This window comes from Trichomonas vaginalis, chromosome V (assembly GCF_026262505.1).
Source record: "Trichomonas vaginalis G3 chromosome V, whole genome shotgun sequence".
Lineage (NCBI taxonomy): Eukaryota > Parabasalia > Trichomonadida > Trichomonadidae > Trichomonas > Trichomonas vaginalis.
The window spans coordinates 2,794,868-2,814,066 of NC_067207.1; the positions used below are offsets into that span (position 1 = coordinate 2,794,868).

Sequence of the window (19,199 nt, forward strand, 5' to 3'; positions counted from 1 at the left end):
GTGCGAAATTTGAAGACTTAGACATAGAAGGTTTGTTAACAGTCAAAGAAAGTTTTGACAGAAGGTTTTCAAACCTTAAAGAAGGCAAAGCATTACAAACTTGTTATACCTTATGAACCAAAGAAGACAGACGACTATGAATATTATGAGTCTAAAGTTGTAGAAGTTCAAGGTAAATTGGGTAAAAGATTTTAGAGTCTAAGCCAGTGTTTACTCCTAAAGAGGAAGAGAACATTGACATTGACCCAGAAATGTTCTAAAAATAAAATTTTATTTTTACATGTCAAATTTCTTCTTCGGTGGAACTGGCTCTGGTTCAGGTTCTTTCTTCTCTTCTTCTACTTTCTTTTCTTTCTTTTCTCTCTTCTTCTTTTCTGGTGGAGTTATGTCAAACTTCTCAGAACCATATTTTTGTAAAAGTTCTTTGTCCTTTAATAGCTCTTCTATTCTGTTTTCTATTTCATCTTCAAGAACAGCGCATGTGTCTTCTTTGCATTCTAAGAAGTTTTGTTGGACTTCATCTTTCCAAGAGGCGTCATCTCTGTCAACAAGTCTGTCATTGACAAATTTTAAGACTGCTCTGCTTAATGTTTTATGGTTCTTGTCATATTCCCAGAAACAGAACTTTAGAACAAATTCACCTTTCTTGTTTACACTATGTAAGATTTATGGTCTACAGATGTTTTGCTGTCGAAAAGCTTGTCTCGAATATAGATAGCGAAATCGCTAGACATTTTGTAAAAGATAAAAATTTTAATTTTTCTAAAAATATGTTAGAAAAAAAGTTTGCTGACATTGACAAAAAATTTGAGAATGTTTTAAATAAGAACAAGAGGAAGTTGGAAAATGCTCAGATAAAACCCATACATGACAAGTTCTTTTTGCTCAGAATGGTATAACAGGTCTAATTGCACCACCTGGGTCGGGTAAGACTTTCACTTATCTTAAAATGGCTGCACAACAACAAGAACTAGATGAGAAGAACCCATTCTATGAGTTAGTAGTCATTTGTAGTACTTCGGGTCAATTTGACCAAACCGTCAATTCGTTCAAAGATATTATAAAGAAGTCAAAACTAGTATGTATAAAAGACTCTGAGTTGTTGGATTGGATAAAGAAGTACCAAAGAAGAGTTTTGAAGTACAATGCTATAAATGAGTATGTCAATTCTAAGTTTAAAGACCCAAATGAGGAAATGCAGAGAATATTAGAGAAGAAACACTTCAGAAACAAACAGAAAGAGATAGAGTACATTTCGAAGAAATTGCAATCTTACGATTGGAAAACGTACCCTCATAGATGTCTTCTTATCTTAGATGACTTTGCTTCTCATCCTTTGTTAAAGAATAGAGAACAAGACATGTGTCGAATTCTTAAGAAGCTCAGACACTTTAACATCTCTGTTGTCATTTGTGTACAGACAGCCAAGAGTTTAAGTAAGGATGTAAAGAGAATACTTACTGATATTATACTTTTCCCCGGATTGTCCGAAGACGATTTCATGGAACTTATGAAAGAGTCCATGGCAGGTAAGTTTGACAGACATGAACTATGGGAGAGGTACAAAGTCATACAAGACCCTCATACTTCTTTCAGAATTCATATCTACGCGAACAAAGTTCAAATTGTAAAAAGTCAAGCGTAAAAAATGTAAGTGTTTGAGTCTTAGTCTGTTGTGGTGCTGGGGCTTTCGGTTCTTCTGGCTTTGGAATGGACTCGGTTGGTGGTACGTCGGACATTCGTTTGTGTCCTGTCGGAAGGAAGAGTTCTTCCTGTTGTCAAGAAATTTTTTTCCTGTCGGAAGGAAGAGTTCTTCCAGTTGGAAGGAAGGACTTTTCCTGTTGGAAAGAAAAATTTTTCCTGTTGGAAGGAAGGACTTTTCCTGTTGGAAAGAAAAATTTTTCCTGTTGGAAGGAAGGACTTTTCCTGAAGGTCGGCCAAAAAGTTCTCAATTTTCGAAAATTTGAATGGTTTACGACGGACAAAAGAAAAAATTTTTCCTGTCGGAAAGAAAAACTTTTCCTGTTGGAAAGAAAAATTTTTCCTGTTGGAAGGAAGGACTTTTCCTGTTGGAAAGAAAAATTTTTCCTGTTGGAAGGAAGGACTTTTCCTGTTGGAAAGAAAAACTTTTCCTGTTGGAAAGAAAAACTTTTCCTGTCGGAAGGAAGGACTCGGAATGCCAGAAGGACTCGGAATGCCAGAAGGACTCGGACAAGACAATTTACCTTATAGAGCTACCTGAGCCATCTTTGGTGTCAAGCTTGAAAAATAAATGGTTCATCTACTCTGCTTGTTTGAAGTTGTCAAAATACTCTGTTATTTTTTCTTTCAGTAGCGGTAAATCTTCTTTGAATGTAAGTATTGTACAACCTTTCATATCATAGTGTGTTTGAGGTAACGTATCTTGAACTATCTGTTTAACATCTTCATTCGGTGTCATTGAAATCGGTAAGTTTTCGCGATAGAACCAATTTCTGTCAGATTTGTAAATCTTAGCAAGGTCGTAAAAGCTTTTGTTGTTTCTTCTGACTAAATGCAACATAACCATATCTTGTCTTCTTCATTTTCCATCTCTTCAGTATAAATCATATACTTATAGTTCTTTTCCTTACCTTTTGGTACCGAACGTGGTATTCTTTTCTGAATGTTTTTGTCTTTTGCTTCAATGACTTCATCTTTTGCTTCAAGCTTGTTCTCTAGCTCTTCACGTTCTTGTCTATGAATTTCGTCAAGAAGTCTGTAAATATACCAAGCATAACGAGGCGAAGCCCACATTGCAACAGCATTTACTAAAAGTCTATGTACATACCAGCCTCTCAAACCATTTGGCAAATTTTGACGATTTTCATGTGTTTTATGCAAGGCCGAGAATTCTCGGTCTAGAGAAATTTCACTCAAAAGTTCTTGTGTGCTTTGGTTTCTGAACCAGTCGTCTGCGTGTTTAGTATCTGGAGCAAAACATGCTGTCAAAATACTTTGCATTTGGTACATGTCATCTTTGACCGAACGAATGAGACGTAACTGTTTGTTATACTGAACCCACTCATATTCTTCACTTATGGCTTCATGAACGATAGCAGTTGTTGTGTTCTCTGATGTTGACATATCTGTCTTTACATACAAAATAAAAAAATTAAAAAAAATAAAATTAGCGTTATTTATTCTTGTATAAAAGACCAAAAATAAACGCTTTACATGTATTTTTCAGCAACTTCGTCAAATAATTTTATAGCTTTAGCTATCTCATCTACTTCAAACGTTTCTTTACCTTTCGTGGGAGCACCATACATTTTCTCAAACTTTTCAAGTAGTTCTGTTTCAGCAGCTCTCATATCGTTAACAAACGCAACCTTAACTCTATTGACTATACTGTCATATCTTTGAGTTATATTAAATGTTCTTCCTATCTTATATCTCTTTGTATTGAAGTCCTTCGGTTTCTGAACGATGTAAAGTAAGCCTTCACTGCAACGTTCCGTATCGAATGAACCATATGTTATGAAATTATATCCAACAACTGGGTCAATCCAGAACAAAACTATTGGTATAAGACTTTTGTCGATGAGATATGTTCTTGTTCCATAGAATCTTACCGATATCATAAGCTCAGGATTTTTTGTCAAAATTTTCTGAGTAGAAGCATTTCTAACCCAGTCGTGGGATGTTTTCTTTTCAGATAGTGTTAAAATGTCTGACAAAGAATATTTCTTGTATTTCTTTGAGTATCTTACGTTTAAATCACCAATTCTAACCACTTTGGTCTCATTGTCTATCTTTTTAACTGTTTCAAACTCAGTGTTTGTCATTTCCTGTTCTTACATACAAAATAAAAAAATATATTTTAAAAAAACTAGCGTTATTTTATTTTGTATAAAAGATACAGTTATATCATGAAATTTGGTCATTTTTTTACGATTTTCATGTGTTTTAGGCGACTACGGTTTTTAACGTACTCGAATTTTTCACGATTTTCATGAGTTTTAGGCGACCCCGGGAAAAGTCGGGGTCGCATTTTTTTACGATTTTCATAAGCGTAGTATATGGTAAACGTCATTTTTAGGCGTTCCTCGGTTTTCCTAGGGACGCAATTTTTCACGATTTTCATAAGCGTAGTATATGGTAAACGTCATTTTTAGGCGACTACGGTTTTTAACGTACTCGCAATTTTTCACGATTTTCATAAGCGTAGTATATGGTAAACGCTATTTTTAGGCGACCAGGGTTTTTCACCTACTCGCAATTTTTTACGATTTTCATAAGCGTAGTATATGGTAAACGCTATTTTTTTGACGAAGTGCAAAAGTTCTCTTCGTAAAAATTTCACGATTTTCATAAGCGTTTTACATGGTAAACGCTATTTTTTTGACGAAGTGTTAAAGTTCACTTCGTAAAAATTTCACGATTTTCATAAGCGTAGTATATGGTAAACGCTATTTTTTTGACGAAGTGCAAAAGTTCTCTTCGTCAAAAAAACAGTTATTTCATGAAATTTGGTCATTTTTTTCAGCAAAAATATATTTTAGGTGTAACCAGGTCACCAGGTCACCAGGTCAACTAACATCTTTTTAAAATTACTGACAACATGACATTTTGACAACAGGGGCGAAAATTCATGTCTTACGTTTTTGAAGAACTGAAGTGTGCCTATGTGCCTATGTGCCTCGGTCATTTTAACTTCTCTTAAAATTACTGACAACATGACATTTTGACAACAACACAGGAAATAGACTTCTTCGTATATGTTTTGTCAAGACTTCTTCTTCGTAAATGTTTTGAAGAACTGAAGTGTGCCTATGTGCCTATGTGCCTCGGTCATTTTAACTTCTCTGAAAAAGTGTGACAACATGACATTTTGACAACAACACAAGAAAATGTCATGATTTCATCGTATATGTTTTGTCAAGACTTCTTCTTCGTAAATCAGACAAAAATATATTTCTACCATAAAGTTTTATAAGCGTTTTACATGGTATATGTTGTGATGGTTCATGACTTTAAACAGTTTTGTGGCTTCTATTTCTTCTTTTAGTACATCGAATTTTTTAACAATGCCGAAGGTTTCTTTATATTTCTTCTTGACATCTGATAGAAGGAAATCGTCAGCAGTTGGATAGTTTTTGTTCAGAAATGTCAACATGTCCATTTTATCCTCTGCTGGTTTCTCTTCTTCTTTCTTTAAGTCAGTGTAGTCTTTTCTCATACGTTCTATCTCTTTGACGGAGTAGTTATATTTCCTTGTTGCTGCTTTACATTTTGAACATTGTGGGTTCATTTTTGCGTTATATTCTGAAACCTTACCTGCTAAAACAACTAAGGCGTAAATGGTTTTCTTTAACTCAAAGGCTGCTGGTTTTATTTGTCCGTTCCATACCTTACCTCTTCTATCTTTATCTCTTATCTGCCATACACATTTTGCAACTAACGAAACAAAGTTGTCGTAGGTCTTAAACTCCCCAGATTTATATATGTCAATGAAATATACCATATCGCAGTCTTTGTGGTTGCAATGAAATCCAAGAAACTCATAGTTAACCTTACGTATGAACTTCTTTATTTCTACTGAGTCAGTTGCTTTGACTTCTATTTCATCGAATTCAGGAATAGTGAGCTTTTGTTGTTGTATTTCAGGAAGTTTAGGTAGATGTTCCACCAGGTCCTGCATTTCATAAAGATACTGTTCATTTGTTTCATCTTTTGCACTACAGTCTAAATCTCCTTGGAGAAGTTCCTGCTTTATCTTCTGGATTTCTGTTTCGAAAGTATATGAAGAAGGAATGAAGCTTTTCATTTCTACTAACATTGAAGTTGGGTTCATGACTAAAGAGTTTGGTGCTGTTGTTGCTAACATGTTCTTACAATAAAAATAAAAAAATATTTTTTTTAAAAAAAAACTAAAATATATTTTTGCCGAATTCAATAAAAAAAATGGTTCATTTACTCACAATATTTTTGTACAAAACGACCCCAAACTTTTAACCTCTCTTCTGCAGCTTCTAATGAAATTTTAGCGAGTTCATATTCTCTAAATTCTCTCTTTAAATCTTCTTGTTCCCATTGGTCTAGTTCGTATGGAGAATCTCTATAACCAGAACATATCTCACGTTCATGTTCTATTTGTTTTTCATGCATTTTTCTAACTTCTTGTTCGAACAAAGGTTTTGCATTCTCTACTGTATCTTCAAGTTCTTCTTCATCTAATTTCTCATGAACTTTCTTGTCTATGGAGTCCAGAATTTTTCCAACTGCTATGCAATATTTTGGAGAAGCCCACATTGCTATATAGTTTACGAGTCTTGGGTCTACATACGTTCCTCTAACCTGTTTGATTTCATCAGGAATTCCTGCATGAACTTTGTATAAAAAGCAACCGCCGGAATTCCGGCGGTTGGTATATTCTTCACAAAATGCCGTATAATACTCTTCCCAGGACTTATTTTCCAACAACTTTCTAAAGTCTTTCCCAAACTGCTGACACATATTTGTTACATTTATATAACCATCCTTGTCTCTACGTAAGACTTCAATACCGTTGTAAGTGCCTTTTGTGAATGTTTCGCCATTAGATTTGTTCGTGAACGTTTTTGCTTCGACTGTCATTTCAGTACGTACAATAAAAATAAAAAATATTTTTGGGTGGCTTAACCGTCGGACATCCGTTTGTGGCTTAACCGTCGGACATTCGTTTGTGGCTCGACCTCAAAACAAGCATTTTGTGAAGAATATACCAACCGCCGGAATTCCGACGGTTGCTTTTTCAGCACAAAATTCATGAGTTTTGTGTGTTTTCTACGATGTTGTCAAAATGTCATGTTGTCAGTAATTTTAAGAGAAGTTAAAATTACCTGGTGACCTGGTGACCTGGTGACCTGGTGACCTGGTGACCTGGTGACCTGGTTCCACCTAAAATATATTTTTGCCGAATTCAAGAGTTTTGGTTGAAAAATACGGTGGGGCCAAAAATGGCTCGACCTCAAAACAAGCATTTTGTGAAGAATATACCAACCGCCGGAATTCCGCGGGTTGCTTTTTTTATACAAAATTCAAGAGTTTTGCGTGTTTTCTACGATGTTGTCAAAATGTCGTGTTGTCAGTAATTTTAAGAGAAGTTAAAATGACCGAGGCACATAGGCACATAGGCACACATGGGCACATAGGCACACATGGGCACATAGGCACACTTCAGTTCTTCAAAACATATACGAAGAAGAAGTTTATTTCCTGTGTTGTTGTCAAAATGTCGTGTTGTCACACTTTTTAAAAGAAGTTAAAATGACCTAGGCACATGGGCACATAGGCACACCTAAAAACCATCTAACCAAAACTCATTTTTCAATACTTTTTCAGCACTTTTCCGTAGTTGTATATGAAAGACAATTCGAGATAAAAGTCATAGTACAATGGAAGAATATGCTGCACACCGTTTGTTGTGAACCAAACTTGAAAGTCAGAGAAACTGTTACTAGGTGGTTCGTAGAATTTAGAAGCAAAGTCATAAAAGTCCTTACCGATACAAAGAAAACTGTTGTTGCTTGAACTGAAACTTGCATGACACATGACATTTTGAGGGTCAAACACGTTTCTATAAACTGTCAAATCTGCTGGTGGAAGTATAAAATTAAATGGACCATCTGGTGGTAATGGTTCGTTCTGGTTTAGTAACCGAAGAAATTGTGCCCAAGAACGCTTGTCTACTTTCCAATATAAAAACTCTGTATCTCTTGGAGGGTTAATTTCAATCTTTTGAAATGAAACTGTGGAGTTCATCTTGTTATATTCTAGTTTCAGATAGTATGTTCCATTTAGTAAAGAGTGGTATTTTTCTTGAAATTCCCAGTAGTATTTGTTTATTTGAGTTTGGAAGTCATTTAGAGTTTTCTCAAGACTTTCGTCTGAACGAATTGTAAAGATTTTCATTTCGTCAAATTTTTCTATTAGACCATCAGAACCTTTGTACTGACCATGAAAATATACTGCAAACATAAACGCGTTCGTTCTATTTGAAAACAAAACTCTTCTAAATCCTATTGCCTTTGCATCTGAAGGACTTTGAAGCCAACGAATTGGATAGTCAAATCTGTAAGAACGGGATGAAATTTCTTCATCTGAAATATTCCTACCGGCATTTGTGAAGATATAGTCTAACGGTTTTGTATCTGCTACTTTTGTTCTTTGTTTTTCAACCTGAAGCATTTCATATATGTAAAAATATACTGTTTTAAAATGGTATGCCATATAGCTTCTTGAATTTGTTAAGACGTATTCGAACGTATTTTCCATCTGTATCTCTAGCGTTTACATAAGCATAGCCTTCCTTAGTAAAATATACTTGTAATTTCCTATAGTTTACGCCGGTATAAAAGTAGAAAGAGTCCTGTTCTTCGCTATAGTAGTAAAACTCAAACGTATGCTTACCATAGTCTGTAATTTCAATTGTTTCATCTTCTAGTTCGTCGACAAATTCGAATACAATATCTCCAATTTTGCTTATGTTCTTACTGTTTTCAGAACGAGTGACCCAACGCAAGTTTTCAAGTCTATTGTCGTTTCTTATATGGTTTATATGGTCTACAAAAGGTAAATTGTTAGGGTTCGGTATAAAATGAGTTGCAATGACGACATGTTTAGGATAGTTTTTTCCACTCATCTTCATAGTAGTATATCCGTCATTTCGCTCACATTCGCTTAAAACTCTTTTTGTCTTTTTCTTCCTTATTTCAAATGACTCACAACAGTGAATTTCATATTTCTCATCTAACAAACAAGTTTCCCAACGGTCTTCTCCAACAAACTCAGCGTACATTTCAAATAAAATAAAAAAATATATTTTTTAAAAAATGTTTTATTTTAAATGGTATGCCATTTCATACTCTTCATCTAACAAACAAGTTTCCCAACGGTCTTCTCCAACAAACTCAGCGTACATTTCAAATAAAATAAAAAAATATATTTTCTCTTTACTTAACATAACCACCAGCTACCATAAGTCTTTGACGCCAACCCATACCAGCTAATGAAGGTTGACTTGGTTTAGTTTGGAAACTAAACTTTGGTTTTGGTTTATCTTCAGTTTTTGGCTCCCCTTCTTCTATTGGTTTTTCGTCACTTTTCGGTTCCTCTGACTTTACTTCACTTGCTGGAACAGTTGTGTCGTTAACATCTTCATAAATATCATATGCCATTTGTTTTTGTTTTCCTTTCAACTTTTTGTGTTTGTTGTAAAGTTTAGAATATTTCGACTCTAAGTCAATGAGATGTTCTATAATGAACTGTTGGTCAGTGAAGTAAACTTTTCCATCTGTTGTCTCGAAAGCTCCTTCAGACTTCAATATTTTATTTGTGAGAGTCTGTTTCTTTTTTGAGATACTTGCCGTTCCATTTTTATGAAAAGTGACTTTGTAGTTAGAGTTTGTATTTCCAGACCTGGCACTTTCTATTATTGAATTTTTCTCTTCATCTGTAAGTTCTTTGACAGGTTTTGACAAAGGTTCTGAACTTTTTGTTTGTGGTGTCAAATCTACCGTTTCAACTTCTTCGGTCATTTCATCTCAGTAAAAAATTTTAGTTTGGTTTGTTTTCAACTGGTTGTTGTTGTTTTTTAAGTCGGTCTAAAACTTCCTGAGGTATAGGAAGAACTTGACAAACACGTGGTTGTGTAACTGCTGGAAGCCGACAAATCCATCTTGAACCCATTTGTCTCAATGCTGTATTGTTCATTTCATCTCAGTAAAAAACTTTACATTCCCCACGTTTGAGGCGGTTGAGGTTGGTTGTTGTTTACCCACTGTTGTGCATGGTTATATCCTCTGTTAAAGAATCTTTCACCTTGGTCCATATAGTGTCCTGCTTGGTTATAGTAGTCATTTGCTTTGTTATAGTAGTTTCCTGCTTGTCTTCCTACATTGTCCATCCATCCTTGAACTTTTCCTCTTGTTTCAGGATTTGGAATAAGATTTGCTGCATCTCGTGCTACATCCCAACCTTTCTGTACAGTTTGTATAATAGGTTGTGCTTTCTCTTCAGTATACCTAATGTACTCAAAATCTTCCTTCCAACTCCAAATACACCTCTGGCTATTGTTCCCACTGGGGTAAAAATCTAGATGCGACTCCTGCTAATGCGCCAAATAAACCCATTTCTTATGGGTTAAAAAAATGACGAATCCAAACAAGGACCCCTATGTTTCTAAAGCGACAAAGAAAGCACTCATGGTAAAAATCTTTAGTTCAACACCAAATGCTTGGTTTATGGATATCTTGGAAAACATTCCGAGAGTTAGAACAGATGGACCACCATACTGGCTAATATTTGTCGGTCAAACACAAGATACTGTGAAGCCATACCATTATGGTCCAAAAATATTTTAGATGTGAAAACTGCTTTGACAATATTCGTTGACAATACCATCCAACAAAACTGACATCTGACTATGAAAGTTCTTTCAAATCAGACGATATTAAAAACTATCTGCGTTCAAAAAATGTAAACCAATATTTCATTGTCGACCAAAACCATTCTGCTCTTGGTGTCATTGACGGTTGTATAAAAATGTTAAGAGACTTAAACCAACCACAAGGTGGTGAGGTAGATGAAATGTCATATGACGACAAGTACAGACATTTCTCCATGGCAAAGATGAGACAAGTTTTAAATATTTACAATAGCCGTAAACAAAAAGGTTTGGGAAACCATCCCCGAAGAAATGAAAACAACCCTGACTTAGAGAAAGACTATATATTTAACAATTTAGTCAAAAGAGACAAACAAGAAAGAATGCCGGGCTTTCAAACTTCAGAAAGGAGACAAAGTAAAAATAGAAATACCTAAACGCGACCCATATGAAAATACTATTGACTATGACAACACAAGTACCCGACAGGTACTCACATTCGTGTTCGTAAAAATAGAAGAAAGTATACAAGAGAATATTATGAAGTTTTAGGCAAACATGGCAAAATGTACAGACTGCAAGCAGAAGATAAAACGACTATTGTCAGACCTCGTTTCAAACTTGTCAAAGTTCAAGGTGGTATACTTTCAAAGACAGTTCCTAACAAATATAAGACAACTCCTGACGAATATGCTAAAGAAGTGGAACATGACGACTAAGCAATTCTATACCATGCACAAACTGTCATGTAAGGTGGCATGTATTTTTTACCTCGTCCTGTAGATGTTGTTGTAAAAGTATGTTGGTGGTTTCCAGTTGTATCTGTCCACATTCCATTCCAGTCTACTGGGTCGTTTGGAAAATGAGATCTTGACATAACTTGAATTTGCATTGAAGTCTGAGAAACAGTGTTATATCCTTGTTTGCAAACCCTATGACTATGGTTTCCATTAGAACTTGTTGTACCAGAATGACTATGTGGTGGCAAGTTGTCGACAGATATCCTTTTGCTTCCACCTGTTTCCTTTGAAGAGTTTGCACAATACAAAAACCTTTCGAGTATTTGTTCCCATGCACCAACACCAAAACATTGCTTGAGGACCTCTTTCATCCATAGATGTATAAATAGAACCTACTGGGTTCATTAAATCAAACATATGAGATATTATAGGATTGTCTCTTTTGAACTTAAGATATAGTGCAACTATTTCAGGTTTCTTCTGGTTTGTGTCAGAATATTTTTTATAATATAATCTTATGTTTTCAGGGTAGGTAAAGTCTTGACTATAATATTTATTTCTGTCATCTTCATAATAGTATACTATTCTCGTTTTTTCTATTGCATTATATCTTTTATATCTATAATATTCTAAATATAATGTTTGCTTTTTTGGGTCTACATGCGGTGTTTTGTCGTCATCTCCATACTTATAATAATATGGTGTTGGAGCTGGGTCAGGCAATGTCATATCTGCCATTTCATAAACTCTTAAATATTTCTTTTGTTCGTCTCCATATAAGTTTAAGTAGCAGTTGTTGTCTAATGGAACTTTAACTTGTGTACCATCGTTCTTTTTATAGCTTACATACATTTCATTGTTATTTTTCGGAATGAGTTTATACCGTATACCATTTTTTAAGGAATGTACAAACTCCCATCTAAAATATTTGTTTTCTTCATAGATAGAAAAGTCACCAACAATAGTTTCAATATTTTTTGTTGTTCCAACTAAACTTTGGTATATTTCATTGACATATGTTTTATCTGCTTTCTTCTCTAACTCACTAGCCACATATGTTTTATCTGCTTTCTTCTCTAACTCACTAGCCACATATGTTTTATCTGCTTTTGTCTCTAACTCACTAGCCACATATGTTTTATCTGCTTTTGTCTCTAACTCACTAGCCACATATGTTTTATCTGCTTTCTTCTCTAACTCACTAGCCACATATGTTTTATCTGCTTTAAGGTCTAAACATTCTGAAACCCATCCTGTATCGGCTTTAAATTTAAAAGTCTTCATTGTCCGTTCATGGTACCAGTCAACCCTTTCTTTCATTTCGTTATCTTTTTCATCCACATATTCCTTATCTGCCTTCTTCACTAACGCACTAGTCACACATGCTAACTCATCGTCAACATATGTTTTATCTGCTTTTGTCTCTAAGGTTTCTTGTAAGTTTGTAATATTTGCAATGGTATGTGTATGAGTCTTTTTAGAATATTCTTTGTCAGCTCTTGTCACTTCACTTGACATTTTATTGTCAACATATGTTTTGTCCGCTAGTTCAGGATGAGTATGTTCTTTCGTTGCATATGTTGCATCTGCTCTTTCTTCTTCTTTTGCTATTGCATCGTCTACATACTGTTTGTCAGCTTTGTTGTCAACATCTGCTTTCAAAAGAAGTTCAGATATAGGTTTCTCGTTTAAGGTTCCTTTTGTTGGATTTATACAAACAGTATGGTTCTTACTGTCTTGAAACAGAAACTCATCTGTCATTGGGTTTAATGTCAGTTTTAAGTTTCCTTCTTTCAATGACTCAGATATCTTAGAATAGTTTGAAAAGTTTGTTGTGTTCTTATTTAGAGCTTGTATAATGAGTTGTCGGTTGTGTTGTATTTCTCTCATAGACGCTGTTTCATTTGACATTTTTATTCTAGATAAAATATGCTTCCAATAGAAAAGGAAACTTCTAGAGTTGCTACAACTAAACCATTAGATGAACTTTTTACGAATGTCGGTCAAAAGTTTGAGACAGAGACCGTAAAGCATGAAGGCTATCGTTTTGACTACCCGTTAAGATGGCTAAGAGACCCATCCGTCACAAAAGCTATTGGCTTTCGTAGAATGAAGTTCATTTCAGAAGCCATACATGGTTTCCCATTTACGGTCGGTTTTGAAGTTCGATACTATAACAAAGAAAAACGTACGTATGAGAAATTTGAACAGGGAAAACTTTTACAAGTGAATTTGCTTGTAAACTTAGAAACAACTCTTCAAGCTTTTCAAGAAAAAATAAACGATATCTATCTCGAATATGCAAACCAGTATAACATTGACGAGGGAGAGTACCATCTCGATATTATATATGACAGACAGAAAAATGCAACTGTTAAAATCAATAAAATAGAAGACCTTGGAGAAAACGTTTATATTTCTACAAAATATAACAACTTGGCATGGCATAGATTTTTGAGGATGTTAAATCAGCCTGCATGGTATCCAGTACACCCGGACTATTATGAAGTCGAAAACCCTAATGGAACATATGAAAATGTTTTCGACTCAGATGCTATTATAGTTCATGCTTCATTTTCTGGTGCGCAAAACTCTTTTTTATGCTTGGCAAATGACTTTTACGAAAAACCTACAAAGCTATATGAACCACCGAGTGGAAGTATTTCAGACTTTCAAGTATGGTTTACTACAGATGGAAGAAAGAGAATAGTTCCATTATACCATGCGTTTTACTTAGAACTTAGTTTCATATACAACTACTATCGAACGGTAAAAATATAATTTTAATATGGTTGAGGTGTTGGATTTGGTTGCCAACTTGACTGTGGTGCAGGTTCAGGCTGTTGTATAACAGGAGCTTGTTCTTCTGGTTCAGGGTCTTTAGGTATAATACCAACGAACTGACCTACTCTTTTACCAATATTTTTGACTCCGTTCCAAATTCCTCTTCCGACAGATTTTATTCCATTCCATATACCTCTTCCAACATTTCGAAAGAAGTTTCCAATACTACTGAAGAAACCCATTTTACTATATGTAAAAATCTAATGTCCGCCTAGTCTCTTACGTTTCCTGTTGAGTTCCATAGCATTCTTTAACTGGAGCTCATACATTCTGTTTCTCCTCTGGTAGAAAACATATTCTGGGTCAACTCCTGTGTTCGCGTCATCTGCATAGAGTTGTTTATATCCCACTTCAGGGTTTGTATAAAACTCTTTCCATCTCATATTTGCATACCATGGTGGCAAACCTAACGCAGCGTCATTTGACATGGCAGTTTGCATTTGTACATCTGTTGGCACTTGACCATAGTTTGCCATTGCAGTTTGTATTCTAACTTCATTTGGAATATTCTCTGGGTTTGGTTGTCCGGGTTTCTGTGCATTCGCTAAGTTCTGTGCGTCCATTTAATATTAGATAAAAATATCTCTTACGAGTACATATGCTGAACATTTGCAGACATTGGTTCATCTTCATATTCTCTGTATCTTTCTGCCACGTCAAATAAGTAAATGACACAATGGAAAAAACCTAAAACAAGTAGTCCTATTTCAAACCACATTTACTTACCAATAAAATTTCTTTGTTATGACACTTTTTCCGGTTTATAGGACCTCTCTCATATTCTATCTTGTCATATCTAAAATCATAGTCATGTATGTCCTCTAACCATCTCATAACGGTTTCCAAACCACTTTTATCGGATGTAAAGTAAAAGCATGGATGGTTATGTAAAACGTCTAAAGTTTCTAAAGAGTCTCTCAAAGTCCAGTCTACTTGGTATTGAAAATCGTATGTGTTATAGAACGGCGGGTCTACTATAAAGAAAACATTTTCCTTGTTTTTATATTTTTCATACAACTCTGTCCAATGACATCTCACAAACTCTATACCCTCAGTATATTTTTCTATGTCCTCTTTGAAAACCTTTGTATAGTTAAGATATAAAACGTTTGACATAAGTGTTTCAATGTCATGAACTCTTATAGAACCACTATATAATAGTCTAGCAGATATACTATCCCAGTCAATATATTCTGCTTTTTTCAAAACCTCTCTGACAATATTTTTCTTATCTAATGGTATACGTTCCATCTTACCTATAGGTATCTTTTCTTTTAACTCTTTCAATATTTTGTTTGTGTCTGGTATATGTTTGAGACGGTTCATATAGTTGTCGAAGTCATTGCATATAATCTTTGAGTCAGGAAATATTGTATGGCACAGATGGGATATATAGAAACTTCCACCGAACAAGTCTACAAATGTTAGACCATTCGGTAGTTTCTTAAGTTCTCTCAATAGAATATCTTTACATCTACTCTTATTTCCAAAGAAGGGTAACGGTGGTTTTGTAAAATTCATTTTATATATATAATAAAAATGTTTTTTCCTGAAAAGTGACAGAAAAGTGACGAAACATGAAAAAATATATAGTTTGTGAAAAGTGACATAAAAAGTGTCACCGGCTGGGGTTCGGTCCTCCTCTTGGGTCTTGGGCAAAATTTCTTAGGGCTAGAAGGGGCGCAGCCCCTGGAAGCCCCTCATACCTGACCTAGTTCAAGTGAGGAATTGAAATATTGAATTGATTTTAGCAATATTTTCATAATTCGGTTAAAATTTAAAGTTAAAATTAAATAATGATTAAATTCTCTTTTTTGTGTCTTCGGATTCAGCATAATAATTGTCATCACCGTATATATTTAATATTTGCAGTTTGTAAGGCAAAAATATAAATTGAATAGATCAATGGTTTGAACAAATAACAAAATAATAAAAAATTATAATGATTATATAGGGTGTCCAAAGGTGTGTTTAGCACAAACCTGAATACTGCGAATAGAAATAAACAAGTTACATATATATAAAGTTTATTTAAATATAATCACCATTGGATTCAATCACGCGTTCGCAGCGATCGATCCAGGCTTGAAAGACACGCTTTAAATCATCATGAGAAAATTGCTCAAATTGCTCTCTTACAAAATTTTCAAGATCATCTGGACTCGCGAATTCGCGTCCTTCAGCTCTCTTTTTTAGCGTGCCGAATAAATAAAAGTCAGAGGGTGCAATATCAGGTGAATAAATTGGGTTTGGAACAACTTTGACATTGTTTTCCACCAAGTAATTCATTACCTTATGACTTTTGTGAACTCTTGAATTATCAAAATGAATTGCAAACTTTTGTTTTTGTTGTTTGGATTTCTCAAACTCATCAGAATTGATAATTTGAGTAAGAACATTGTCAATTAGATACTGAGCATTCATCGTATTAGGTTTTTGAAGAATATCAATTGCGATGATGCCATTCACGCCCCAAAAAACCGACAACATCATCATTGGTGTGTCAATTTTTTTCTTCGGGAATGTTTGCGGATTTTCATCCTTCGGGATCCACATGATTTTGACTTCTGTTGCATATTGAAACCAAGACTCGTCCCCTGTTACTAAAAAGCGAAACTTCTTGGATTGATACGCACCCAATATAGAGAGGAGCTTTTTCGAAGATTGGACTCTAGATTTTTTTTGAACTGAATTAAGGTTGTGCGGAACCCAACGTGTATACGCTAGTTTGTAGTTCAAATAATTGTGCAGATAATAACTGACTGTTGTACGTGGTATCTTTGTCATCTCCTCTATCCTTCTGAGTGATGCTCTTGGGTCTTCATCTAGCGCTTGAAGAATTGCTTTGATTTTTCTTTGATCCGGCGATTTTTTGTCAATTTTTATGATGGGCGCCTTTTTGTTCATGAAGTGATACATCCTAACATGATACGTTACAGTGGAATAGCTAGGAGCATCCATACCGAAGCATTTTACCAATGTCTCGTAGATTTTTTTACAGTCTTTGCATTTTTTTGCAAGAGCGAGGATGTTTTCTTTATGATTCATTAAAAAAATGAAAAAAATCCCGCCAAAATTTTCCGCGAAACCGCCTCTTGTCTCAAAATTCATTTTATATCCCGGCATGGCGCCAAAATACAACATACTCATCATATACATATATTCATATTTTTTATTATATATTTATAATCAGCATATATCTCCTTTAATAGTCTCATATAGAGCGCTGTGCTAAACGCACCTTTGGACACCCTATAGAATCATATATACAATTTATATATTGGGGACTCTAATTTAAAGCTATGATCTTGATGACTTTAAAGGATCAAACATGTGCCAAAAAATTGGCAAAAAATTGACCTAGCGGTTGAAAAAACGATTAACTCTCAAATGAGCAATATATTAGGAAATGTTATGTAATTTAAATCAATTCCAACCATTTTTTTTAAAATCAATCCGAAATTGTTGAAATGCCTTCACACAACATAAGCAATTCAATCGCACAATCAAATCAAAATAGTAAAAATTTATTTTGAATTAAAGTCATTTCAAGAGCCTTGTACCGATAAACTAGCCTTGTACTGCCATTTTATGGTGATGTAAAGTATTCAAAAAATTTGCAATGTAAACCATTACATGGCAGAAACTTTAAAATAAACAAAAACATGACACTTAGTACAGGGGCTTTTTGACTGGTGAAGTCAGATAAAACGTGGCTCAAGTGCTCGTTTAAAATTAAAAATGGAATTTCTCACAGTCGAATTTCTTGGTAGACAACAAAAGTTTATCATCAATTGTCGCGCCGAAGGTATGACATATAGTCAAACTAAGCTTGCATGGGAGGAAGAATACCCAGATCTCGGAACTTTAACATCCAATCTCATTGCTACTGCACTTAAAAGAGCTGCATTAGGTCTATACTGGGAAAAAGGGAATCATGGCGGTGCAGATCCATACCTATGCGAGCGTGATCAGCTCACTTTAAAAGAAATTATCGAAGATTCTGCTTACAAAGGTGAAGCTCTAGAAGCAGCTGACATTATTGACGAGGCGTTCAAGTTGAAAGAGCTCAGAAGAGATTATGGTTACAGATTCCTTCTTGAGATTAATTGTCCTACTCTTGCAGAAGAAGTTATCAATACTCTTGGTGGTGATGATGTATCGAGACCTTATGTTAACCATATTTTACAGCAATTGCATTGCAAGCTTAAGGCATGCCAAGAGATTGAAGAATCAAGATACATGGCGTGTGAACCAAGAATTATCGAAGAATTCTACGATAAACATCGTGAAACAATCGAAAGTACTCCAGAGGAGTTGATTTTTAGTATCGATGAAACATTCATAAACAAATTTAAGAAGAAGAAAGTTGCATTACCTGAGGAGATAGAGCATATGATCGCCAAAGGAATTCCAAACTTTCCGCACATTACAGCTTTATGCGGATGCTCAATGACAGGCAAATCTGTCCCACCTCTCTTTGTTCTCCCATGTATTGCAGAACTACCTAGAGAACTGAAAGTATTCCAGCGCGAAAGACATTGTTGGTTTACTTCTACGCCAAAAGGCTGGGTGAACAGAAGTGTATTCTTATTGTATTGCATTTTCTTCATCGAGTGGCTTAACTTTGAACGCCAGAGAATGCCAGAAGATATACGTGACAAGCCTGCTCTCATTGTGTGTGATGGACACTCCAGCCGCGAGAATCCTCTGGCATTGTTCCTTTTGGCAAGTGCCAACATCAAATGAAACAATAAGAATTACCGAAAAAGTGACAAAACATCAAAAACAGGGAGGGGGTCTCAATTTTTATTACTTATATTATTTTACAATATTTATATAAATACTCTTTATAATATATTTTACTATAAAATTATACCTCAAATTCAAATATTTAAAATATTATTTACATAATTATCTCAAAATTATATTTTTATATATTATTTTTCATATGTATAAATCATATAATCTATATCTATGCAAATCTCATCTAAATTTTTTTGAAACAAACCGCTACCATTTTATAATGGTCCATCTTAAATTCATCATAAATTCTGGTACATGTTAGTACCAGAGTCTTCAAATCTCAAACACTCTGGTACCAACATGTACCAGACGCGAGTTTCCAATGCCCTCGTACGATTTTCTATTAAGATCTTCTTGAATGAGAAGGTCTTCATAGAAACTCGTACGAGGGCTTCTCTTTTAAATACTCTGGTACCTGCTGG

General features: G+C 34.8%; 12 protein-coding genes and 3 pseudogenes across 15 annotated transcripts, besides 6 other annotated features; 3 read left to right on the forward strand and 12 right to left on the reverse strand.

Moving 5' to 3' along the window:
- Nucleotides 1–11,556: part of a mobile genetic element that runs on past the window's edge.
- Nucleotides 277–734, reverse strand: TVAGG3_0268140 (annotated as a pseudogene). The gene has a single exon. A coding segment is annotated over exon 1 (458 nt).
- On the reverse strand, nt 2,282–3,105 carry TVAGG3_0268150 (annotated as a pseudogene). Its single transcript has one exon. A coding segment is annotated over exon 1 (824 nt).
- Nucleotides 3,192–3,602, reverse strand: TVAGG3_0268160 (organellar and viral DNA polymerase type B; the record flags this gene model as incomplete). The annotated part of the gene is made up of 1 exon (XM_001298398.2): nt 3,192–3,602. The coding sequence occupies one exon, from the start codon at nt 3,600–3,602 to the stop codon at nt 3,192–3,194; it is 411 nt and encodes a 136-aa protein (XP_001298399.2).
- TVAGG3_0268170 (organellar and viral DNA polymerase type B) lies at nt 4,952–5,848 on the reverse strand (the record flags this gene model as incomplete). The annotated part of the gene is made up of 1 exon (XM_001298397.1): nt 4,952–5,848. One exon carries the CDS (start codon nt 5,846–5,848, stop codon nt 4,952–4,954), a length of 897 nt encoding a protein of 298 aa, XP_001298398.1.
- Nucleotides 5,935–6,597, reverse strand: TVAGG3_0268180 (uncharacterized protein; the record flags this gene model as incomplete). Its single annotated transcript, XM_051228486.1, has 1 exon — nt 5,935–6,597. The coding sequence occupies one exon, from the start codon at nt 6,595–6,597 to the stop codon at nt 5,935–5,937; it is 663 nt and encodes a 220-aa protein (XP_051098216.1).
- TVAGG3_0268190 (uncharacterized protein) lies at nt 7,330–8,190 on the reverse strand (the record flags this gene model as incomplete). Its single annotated transcript, XM_051228487.1, has 1 exon — nt 7,330–8,190. One exon carries the CDS (start codon nt 8,188–8,190, stop codon nt 7,330–7,332), a length of 861 nt encoding a protein of 286 aa, XP_051098217.1.
- TVAGG3_0268200 (His-Me finger endonucleases family) lies at nt 8,216–8,800 on the reverse strand (the record flags this gene model as incomplete). Its single annotated transcript, XM_051228488.1, has 1 exon — nt 8,216–8,800. One exon carries the CDS (start codon nt 8,798–8,800, stop codon nt 8,216–8,218), a length of 585 nt encoding a protein of 194 aa, XP_051098218.1.
- TVAGG3_0268210 (phage tail repeat-like family) lies at nt 8,955–9,539 on the reverse strand (the record flags this gene model as incomplete). The annotated part of the gene is made up of 1 exon (XM_051228489.1): nt 8,955–9,539. The coding sequence occupies one exon, from the start codon at nt 9,537–9,539 to the stop codon at nt 8,955–8,957; it is 585 nt and encodes a 194-aa protein (XP_051098219.1).
- Nucleotides 10,152–11,106, forward strand: TVAGG3_0268220 (annotated as a pseudogene). The gene has a single exon. A coding segment is annotated over exon 1 (955 nt).
- Nucleotides 11,557–11,709: 153 nt separating the features above from the next.
- Nucleotides 11,710–12,888, reverse strand: TVAGG3_0268230 (phage tail repeat-like family; the record flags this gene model as incomplete). The annotated part of the gene is made up of 1 exon (XM_051228490.1): nt 11,710–12,888. A coding segment is annotated over one exon (1,179 nt), but the record flags the coding sequence as incomplete, so codon positions are not given.
- A 168-nt stretch (nt 12,889–13,056) lies between these two features.
- On the forward strand, nt 13,057–13,442 carry TVAGG3_0268240 (uncharacterized protein; the record flags this gene model as incomplete). Its single annotated transcript, XM_051228491.1, has 1 exon — nt 13,057–13,442. A coding segment is annotated over one exon (386 nt), but the record flags the coding sequence as incomplete, so codon positions are not given.
- Nucleotides 13,443–13,910: 468 nt separating this feature from the next.
- Nucleotides 13,911–14,153, reverse strand: TVAGG3_0268250 (serine threonine-protein phosphatase family; the record flags this gene model as incomplete). The annotated part of the gene is made up of 1 exon (XM_051228492.1): nt 13,911–14,153. The coding sequence occupies one exon, from the start codon at nt 14,151–14,153 to the stop codon at nt 13,911–13,913; it is 243 nt and encodes an 80-aa protein (XP_051098222.1).
- An 18-nt stretch (nt 14,154–14,171) lies between these two features.
- On the reverse strand, nt 14,172–14,534 carry TVAGG3_0268260 (uncharacterized protein; the record flags this gene model as incomplete). The annotated part of the gene is made up of 1 exon (XM_051228493.1): nt 14,172–14,534. The coding sequence occupies one exon, from the start codon at nt 14,532–14,534 to the stop codon at nt 14,172–14,174; it is 363 nt and encodes a 120-aa protein (XP_051098223.1).
- Nucleotides 14,535–15,922: 1,388 nt separating this feature from the next.
- Nucleotides 15,923–15,950: a terminal%2Cinverted (terminal inverted repeat of Mariner transposon ID:TVAGG3_0268270).
- Nucleotides 15,923–17,226: a mobile genetic element.
- TVAGG3_0268280 (Mariner transposase) lies at nt 16,003–17,130 on the reverse strand (the record flags this gene model as incomplete). The annotated part of the gene is made up of 1 exon (XM_051228494.1): nt 16,003–17,130. The coding sequence occupies one exon, from the start codon at nt 17,128–17,130 to the stop codon at nt 16,003–16,005; it is 1,128 nt and encodes a 375-aa protein (XP_051098224.1).
- Nucleotides 17,199–17,226: a terminal%2Cinverted (terminal inverted repeat of Mariner transposon ID:TVAGG3_0268270).
- A 486-nt stretch (nt 17,227–17,712) lies between these two features.
- TVAGG3_0268290 (uncharacterized protein) lies at nt 17,713–18,144 on the forward strand (the record flags this gene model as incomplete). The annotated part of the gene is made up of 1 exon (XM_001293184.2): nt 17,713–18,144. A coding segment is annotated over one exon (432 nt), but the record flags the coding sequence as incomplete, so codon positions are not given.
- A 574-nt stretch (nt 18,145–18,718) lies between these two features.
- Nucleotides 18,719–18,746: a terminal%2Cinverted (terminal inverted repeat of MuDR-2_TvMULE3 transposon ID:TVAGG3_0268300).
- Nucleotides 18,719–19,199: part of a mobile genetic element that runs on past the window's edge.